This window comes from Alnus glutinosa, chromosome 1 (assembly GCF_958979055.1).
Source record: "Alnus glutinosa chromosome 1, dhAlnGlut1.1, whole genome shotgun sequence".
Lineage (NCBI taxonomy): Eukaryota > Viridiplantae > Streptophyta > Magnoliopsida > Fagales > Betulaceae > Alnus > Alnus glutinosa.
In genome coordinates, this window is record NC_084886.1 from 50,955,504 (window position 1) to 50,964,112 (window position 8,609).

Sequence of the window (8,609 nt, forward strand, 5' to 3'; positions counted from 1 at the left end):
GTTTTTTTAATTTTTTTAATTTTTTTAATTTTTTTTTTAATTTTTTTTTTTTAATTTCTGGGTTTATATTAATGCATTAAACAACATTAAATAGGAAATGCAATAATGGAACTTCGCAAAAAAGGATCACATTATTTAAATAGCATTGGACTTGACCCCTCTTTGTAACCATTTAAGCAACCACATCCTTGTGCAGTGGTAAATTATTCTGCTAAAGCTCCTCCCATGGTCCTACTCCAGACCAGAGTTTCCAACTCGTTTATGTACCTCACCTCATATGCCACTATGTTTAGATTTTTCTCGTTGGGTGGTTTGGTTAACATTTTAATTAGCGTATTATAACCGAGTTTGGTTTGGCAAAATTATTTTCATTTTGTCAAACCAATTTTTCAGGCGATCAGACCGGCGACAAACTACCTGCAATATGAGAAAGAGGTCATTAGAAAACTCAATCAATGTATTATAAGTGAGTTTGATTTGGCAGGATGGTTTTGACCCTGTTAATGTGGTAGTTTAAGTGACACTTACAACATCAACCAGTAAAATATAAATTGTTACAGGATTGATGATTCATATGACATTTATCACGTTGATAGGGGTCAGATTAGAGTAAGAGGTGGAGTTGGAGTTGGAATTCATTAGGATTAGATTAGGTAAGATTAGGATTAAAGTTTATTTGAATATTAGAACTTTAGGTGTTATCACTTTAAGCTTTATCTGTTTGTATATTTATTTAAAGGCCATTTGGTCGTTAATGAATATAGAGAGAATTAATATAGATTTTTGTCTTGTGGTTTGTTTCCAGCCTTAATCGGATTCACTTGGAGTTTGTCTCCAGCCATTAATTGGAGTTCATTATCACCTTCCATTTTCACATTCTTTCATTATTCATCAATTCCATTAGAAAGCACCCATCACACGTTTACAAACTAATGCAACAGTACATGCAACACTTATTATTTATGCCATTATAGATTGTCGTACAGTAGTCTCACCCATTTTTAACTGTTACTTGAATTTGTGATAAAATTAGGAGAGGAAAGAAAAATTTCACCTAATCCCTTGATCACAAACTGGAATCAAGGAGATTGTTCCAGGCAACTCGCGTGGGACCTAGGAAGTACTCCCATCACTTATTACAAATCCATGCTGGGAACATGGGGTGTAACCCCAGATGTTCACATTTGATTGTGACCTTGGTTCAGTGGCTTATGCACTCTTCATTGTGTTATGTACGTGTATTTTCATATCTTCTTCAATTCTTCTCAATTAGTGTATGGAGAGGGAGAGAGAGAGAGAACATGGGCTGCGAGTCTGTGACCACAAAATGTTTACAATTGTGTGTGGCTCTCAAGAGAGAGATTGATTTGGATACACTCAAAATGAATCATGAATGATGAAGTCCTGATTCCAAGGGCAGATCTTGGAATATAAAAAGCAAAATGTGGGTGCCCATTGGTCTTTTTTCTAAATAATTTGTTTATAACTCTGTTTTTCAACAAAACGAATTTTTTTTGTATTCTCTTTCTTGAACAGTTCCTGCTTTACAGGTCTCAGCCAAGGAAGCAATTGGAGAGACGCCAATCTTTTCTGGACCATGAAGATCTGGTCTCTTAGGTGGCACCATAATGGTGATTGTGAACTGATAGTGATTTTCCTGAATGCTTCCTTATATTCCTTGTACAAAATGCTCCACAGAGATAATGACTCACCAGGAGTTTTTACTGGTATAGATAAGCTTAAATTATATTCAATCATAGTATATATATATATACATACATGTTATTGGGGAAAAAGGTTATATTTTTCTGGTTTTTGTTTAGTGATTGACAAATGGGTTGGTGGGTATTTTTGGTTTGAGTTTATTTGCTTGGTGCATGTTGAAATTTTCCATTAGGTTTTCTGAGGGATGCTTTGGTTATGAACTATTTATTTACTTGCATATTTGCATATTCACCCCCCACAGAAAATAAAAGGAACTCTATATCTACTTGCGATTATAGGTGGTGTAATTGTACAATGACAGCGATAATGTGGTCCAGGTTGAGCTACTGATCTTGTTTTGGACTAGATGTGATATTTTGATGTCATCCATGATTATGATTGACTTTTTAGAGGTTAGTAAGAGGTGCAATCAACGTTGTCAATTATACTGTTTTTCAAAAGAACCAAAAAATTAGAAAATAAAATACAATTGAAAGTATTTTATGCAGAATAGTTTAATACAGGTCAGAGGCAAGCCACTCTTGGAAAAATACAAATTTTCTGAGAACTGTTTGATAGAGATATGCTTCATTTTTTCTTCCGTCTCTCTTTCTTGTAATTAATGGTGATAAACAACAACCAGGAATCCAGTGCTCCTGCTTCCTAAAATGGTCATGAGTGATCATGACCCTGAGCTGAAGAGGAAAAAAGGAGAAGAAAAGTATGTGGGAGGAGAAAAGAAGAGCAAGTGGGGTTAATAGGGTCAGGCTTTCACTGAATGACAGGGAACAATATTCATTTTTATTTTTTTTGTGCAGCACTTTCTAACTGAATTTGCGTAGTTCCACACACGTGGTAACCCATGCTTTTGGCATTGATTAGCCGTTTAGAATGGATACCTTCCACATCACACATACAGTAAAAATGTGTTATGATGTTGTGTTTGGCTTGTGCCTTTGGATCTCCATTGAGACACTGCTCCTTTTTAGCTACAATTTGGACCCCAACTAGATTGTGTGCTCTCTCGCGTTTCGAGTTCAAGAAGCCTTAAACCTGTTCTTTCTGTAAGTCTTGTATTGCTTTAGATTTGTAATGGGTATTATAGTTCATCAATTTTTGAGGTGTTCATTTATGTAATCATCTGTTCTATGCATGTTTGTTTCTCTTTTCAATTTATTACTCTGAATTCTTCAATCTCTTCTAGAGAAGACTGGGAATTTCAAGTGTATAGTGTATTCTAACTCTTAATTCCCTTTTGCAAAGGAGAAGCAGCAAGTTCCTGAATAATGGATGAGAAGCAAATCTCCAGTTTGTATTCATTTGAATCTGAAAAGAAGAGTGATAGCTTGTATCCAATGTGTTTTGGTGTTTCTTGTGCATTCTTTGCCCTCAAACTCCTGTCCAAGCCTGAAGTGGAAGATGAAAGATGGTCCAAAGTATGTGATAAAATTCTTCAAGGAAGTGCCCAACTCCTGGGGCTGCTTGTGTGGAAGGTTCAGAGAGGAAAGTGTGAGCTTCTCCATAAACTTGAAACTGCTGAGAGGGAGATCGAAGAGTTGAAAAAAATAAGACATGAAGACGCAAAAGCCAATGAGAAAGTTGTGAGCATCTTTGCTGCACAAGAGCAGAGCTGGTTGAATGAAAGGAAGAAGCTCCGGCAGCAGATTGTGGCTCTTATGAATGAATTGAAGGTTATTGAGAGAAAGAAGGATGAAGCTATTTCTGAATTGAGGGTACTTGAGAGAAAGAAGGATGAAGCTATTTCTGAATTGAATCAGAAGTTGAAGGAATTGGAGATTATGGTGCAGTGTAAGGATAAGGTGTTGGAGGAAGAGAAGCAGACGAAGATGGAGTTAGAAGAAGTGCTGAAAGAGGCTGAAAATGTTGTGGAAGAATTGAGAGAAACTGCAAACCGTGAAGCTCAAGAGCACTCTTCTGAGCGTTGGAAGCACAAAACGGCCTTCATTGAAGTTGTGTCAAACCAACGACAGCTTGAAGCTGAGATGGGCCGCCTACTTAGGCAAGTTGAAGCTAAAAAACAAGATCTTGATGTAGCGTTAGAGCAAAAGGAAGAGGCAGTCTTGCTGGCTCAAAAACTATCAATGGAAATGGTAAAGATGCATAAGGATTTGGAACAGAAAGAGAAAATTCTGTCAGCAATGCTTAGGAAGTCCAAGCTGGATACAGCAGAGAAGCAAAGGCTTTTAAAGGAGGTCAAATTATCAAAGGCTAAGAGAAAACAAGCTGAAATAGAAACGGAAAGGTGGAGGGCAGTATCAGAGTCTAGACACGAGAGACATTCATTAAGAAGTATGTTGGCTAACCAAGTCAATTCAAAACCTGATGTTTACACAGGTGCAACAGGGTCGTCGCTCGTTGGAAAGACGAGATCACAGTCAACTGATCTCGTTTTGGAGTATGGGTATCTTGGGCTTAAAAAGGACAGAAAGGAGCTAGGTTTTCATTCTTCACTCTCTGATCACTATCCACTGGAAGGGAATGAGGAATTGCGTAAGAACAAAGTTCCCACTTTCCCTTTTGGTTGAACGTATATGATCTCACCAGCATTAGAATTAGCTATTTATGCGTGCGCGCGCACACACACAAATGTACAAATGTTTCCTTGATAAAATCCAATCACAATGCTTAAATTCCAGATATTGTATCTGCTCTAGATTCTTTCTTTTCTTAATAATGTCTCCTTCTTGATTTTGAAGCTATCACAACTGATATCAAGCGATTGGAAGGTTGGGTACGCTCAGAAGCTGAAAAGTATGCAACTGTAATTCAGCAGAGGCATCTCTTAGAACTAGATGCTTTTGCAGAACAAATGAGAGTCAAAGATGAGAAATTGGAGGCATTCCGTTGGCAGTTGCTGAGCATGGAATTAGAATCAAAGCGGCTGGAGTCTCAGGTCGAGAATATGTCACAGCTCAGACATTACAATATGAATTTGGAAGCCTTGTTACTGGAAAGAGAAGAAGAATTAACTTTCTTAAAAGAGCAACTAGCATTACAATTGACGTCCCTAAATTTCCAGAAGACCAACTTAAATTCATCTTCTCATATTCCAGCAATATCCCATGATGCCATCTGTTTCGAAGGCAAGATCCTAGAGGGAAAACCATGGGAGAGAGAACAAGAAACAAATACAACAAGTTCGGTGGATAAATATCAAGAAGAAGATGCTCAGAGAGAAGAAGAAACTCCATCCTTTAATCAGTCCAAAGATGCAGGCTTAATGACCCAATCTCCTGAAAAAGAATTAGAAGACGATAAGGATATTGCCAATCAGGGTCCTGCCCTGGAGGGAAGTACAAGTCTAGTGGAGGTTGATACTACTGAAAAGTTAGCGTCACCTAGCCATCCCTTGAGTAAGACAAACAATTCTCCATGGAGGATCGATCTTTGTGCTCTTGGAGTTTCTTACAAGATCAAAAGGCTAAAGCAGCAACTTTTTATGCTGGAGAGGTTGGCAGGAAAGCAAGAAAGTGTTGAAGATACAGAAAGAAATGATAATGGGCAAATAGGGATAAAGGGCTTCCTTTCATTATTGTCTTTGCTGAATAAACAAGTTGGCAGGTATGAGTCCCTTCAAGCGAAGGCAGATGACCTTAGCAAACGGATGGTAAGTTTGGATTAATTGAGTGAAATTTCAAGTTTGAAGAAAGATTATGACATTGAATTGGCTCTTGCCAATTCAGTGCTTTCAATACTTTGATATTTGCAAAATTTAACCATCTCTATAAAATATTGGAAAGCTTTTGAAATATAGGTGCTTCAGTTTGACTTCAATTAGGGACGGTCTCATTGGCCTCTTTTTGGCTGTTTGAATACGTATTCATGTACTTATGTTTTCTTGTTTATTACTTTCAGCATGAGAATGATCTAAATGTAAATCATGGAAATTCTGGTACAGCAAAAACAAAGGCAGAAACTAAAGCATTAGAACACTTCCTTGAGGAAACGTTTCAGCTGCAGAGATATATTGTTGCAACAGGACAGAAATTGATGGAAATTCAATCCAAGGTTGCTTCTGGATTTGTTGGGGTCGCCCAAGAACTAAACAAGACTGCTAGCTTTGACATGAAGGGCTTTGCTGATAGTGTTAGAACTCTCTTCCAGGAAGTTCAGAGGGGCCTTGAAGTTCGAATATCTCGAATTATTGGAGATCTTGAGGGAACCCTGGCTTGTGAGGGAATGATACATTTGAGGAGGTAGTGATGGGAACCAAAAAGATTAAGATGAGGTTCAATTATGGTGTAGATGGTCATGAAGTGGCTTACAAATATTTCTACTTATATCTATAGTTGAATTTGTACAGGAAAAAAAAAAAACTCTCAATAGTTTTAATGCTATAGAAATGTGCCTGGACTCATATTTTGTTCTTAGTGCTAGGAGGAAAATAAGAATTATTTTTACATAAATATCCTATCCTGTCTTTGTGGGGGTGTGCATGTGTTACTCAACCCTAGACAATCTTGATGATATACTCAATCTTAGACAAGTTTTTTTGATCTTTACACTCACTGTGTTAGCCTCTAACATGGATTGATTCAGCTCATGTTGACTGAACCAACTGATGGGCCTTATTTTGGATATCCAAGTTCCATTTGAGAGCTACCATCAAATAGCCGTTTCATTCTCTTGAATGAGTCCCTTCATTATTTAGAAGTACTAAACTACAAGAAATTGAAGAATTTTTATGTTTTGCTTTCTCAATTAGTCAATTATATACTATTTAGTATTTTCAATTTTGTTATTATTAAATTTAATAAATGTAACTGTGGATTGTGCAAAAATCACAGTGATGGGTTTTGGGATGTCATTTAGTGTGAAGAAGGCAACACAACTAGTCCTTCAGGTATTATCTATTTACATGATTTGAAGTTTCTTTTGATCATGACAGATGTCTTTATGGAGGATCTACAAGAAATTACATAAAGAACACACTACCACCAATTTTATTTATTTTTTTATTTTTTAACTTACAAAAAATAAAAAATAACTTGAGGGGGCCGGATTGTATTGTTTTTTGAGGGACCAAAGTAGAAAAACAATAATAAAAAAAGACTTAAAATATTTTGTTTAACAAATTTAAAGGCTAAAAAAAATTTAATCAATTTATTTTATTTTATTTTTTGTGGCTGCTGGAAGGAGGCCATGGCTACCTCCGGCCCCTTTTGGGTCGGTCGGTAGACCACCGCACACAAAATAAAACAAAAAAGCAGTCACTTTCGAAGCATTTACAAATCTTCCACATAAATATATCCCACTTTTTCAACGACAATGGGACCACAAAAAATTGTGAAAAATATAGACCATAACACATAAGCATTTACAAATCTTCCACGTTCGAGTGTTGGGAATGAAGGGTTTGATGTTTGTTTGAATTTCGATTGTACCTTATCACTATGAGACCATGTTTGGATCAAAAAAAGAAGAAAAAAAAAAAAAGGTGGTGTTTGAGCCACACGTGAAGTGAGTGTTAAAGTATTGATTAAATAATTAAATTTACTTATTCTTATTAGCTTAAACTTTTAAGAAAAGTAACAATGTAACATGGTATTAGAGCACAGATCTTACGTTCGAATTTGTTTCATTCATTTACCTCTCATTTCAATTAAATATTTCACGTGTTGGGTCTCACTTATTAAAATGAAGTTTGAGCCACACGTGAAGGAGAATGTTAAATTATTGATTAAATTATTAAATTTACTTCTCCCTATCAGCTTAAGTTTTTAGGATAAATGGTGATTTAACAGAAATTTCATATTTCTAAAGCATAAAAAATGAGGTATTGGTCCATTTGTGTTTGTAATTTCAAAATGCGATTTTTTAAAATCGCAGTTAAATGTTCAGTAAAATTGGAGTTTCCTTGTTTGCAAATTGAAAACGCTTAATTACATTTTTAAAAATCACATTTTAAAATCGTAAATTAAAACAGACCTCTAACCTTGAGCTGGGAGAATGTACATGAGGATGACCTTATATATGACTGAAACACTAACCTTAAAAGAATATCAAACAAAGAGGATGACTTTTAATTTGAGTTTAAAATTAAAAATGATCCTCTTATATATATGTTTTAAACTGGCTTTCTACCTCTCATATGGGTATTTTTTTTTTTTTTTTGAAAAGGGAGATTCATTCAAATAAACGCCCGAAGGCAAATACAAGAGCCCAAAGGCAAATAAACCAATCCCCCAACATCTACGGCGCAAACCCAAAGGGTTGAAGGTAGGGAATAAAGATAAAGAATCTCTAAACCCCAAGTTTGGTTTAAACCTAACTTAAAGCAGTTGTCAAAGCAACTAGCTAAAATTACACATGAACAAAATATAGCTCTCTCTAAACAATAAAGCACCACCCATCTAAAGAGAGAAAGCCTGGTCTAGCTATCAAGCCACCTAGATGCTCAAGTAAATTTCAGCCCATTACAATGACAAACTGTGAAAAGAACTAAGAATATACAAAAATTGACAGACAACAAAACGTTAAAGTCGGCAGTGAAGAACGAACCCCGGTACCGGCGCGTGTAATACACGCGCCGCACACCGAACCACCCCTGCAACAACCAATCAGCAAACCATCCCGAACACACCATTTCGCCGGCCAAAGAGGAAAACGTGGCCCTCACGTGCAAACCAAACCACAACACGTGCAGACCACGCTCCGCGCGTGGAAGTACAACGTCACCGGTGAAAGAGGCAGCAGGAACAGAGTGTGACGGCGAACAAATTCTGGGTGGCCGTGTCGAAAGAACTCCGGCGAAACACCATAGATCTAAGAGAAGCAGGTCGGAAGAACACAAGGCGAGGTTACACCCAAAACGACTTCAAACGAAATGGATCTGTCAAAACAAAAGGAAAAACAACAACAAAACACACAAATAACCAAACTCC

The 8,609-nt window shown here is 36.7% G+C and overlaps 1 protein-coding gene across 4 annotated transcripts; it reads left to right on the forward strand.

Moving 5' to 3' along the window:
* The first annotated feature begins 2,328 nt into the window (after positions 1–2,328).
* On the forward strand, positions 2,329–6,287 carry LOC133857407 (uncharacterized). Of its 4 annotated transcripts, none has more exons than XM_062292687.1 (4): positions 2,329–2,768; positions 2,971–4,215; positions 4,422–5,332; positions 5,581–6,287. In XM_062292687.1, exons 2-4 carry the CDS (start codon positions 2,991–2,993, stop codon positions 5,923–5,925), a joined length of 2,481 nt encoding a protein of 826 aa, XP_062148671.1. In that variant the 5' UTR covers positions 2,329–2,768; positions 2,971–2,990; the 3' UTR covers positions 5,926–6,287. The 4 variants fall into 4 exon arrangements, with proteins under 4 accessions (XP_062148671.1, XP_062148677.1, XP_062148655.1 ...); XM_062292693.1 differs by having other exon boundaries at positions 2,977–4,215; XM_062292671.1 differs by having other exon boundaries at positions 2,330–2,768; positions 2,968–4,215.
* Positions 6,288–8,609: the final 2,322 nt, after the last annotated feature.

Coding starts and splice junctions, on each gene's coding strand:
- LOC133857407 (XM_062292687.1), top strand. CDS start 2,991: ATGGATGAGAAGCAAATCTCCAGTTTGTATTCATTTGAATCTGAAAAG. Junction 4,216..4,421: donor GGAAGGGAATGAGGAATTGC/GTAAGAACAAAG, acceptor TTGATTTTGAAG/CTATCACAACTGATATCAAG. Junction 5,333..5,580: donor ATGACCTTAGCAAACGGATG/GTAAGTTTGGAT, acceptor TATTACTTTCAG/CATGAGAATGATCTAAATGT.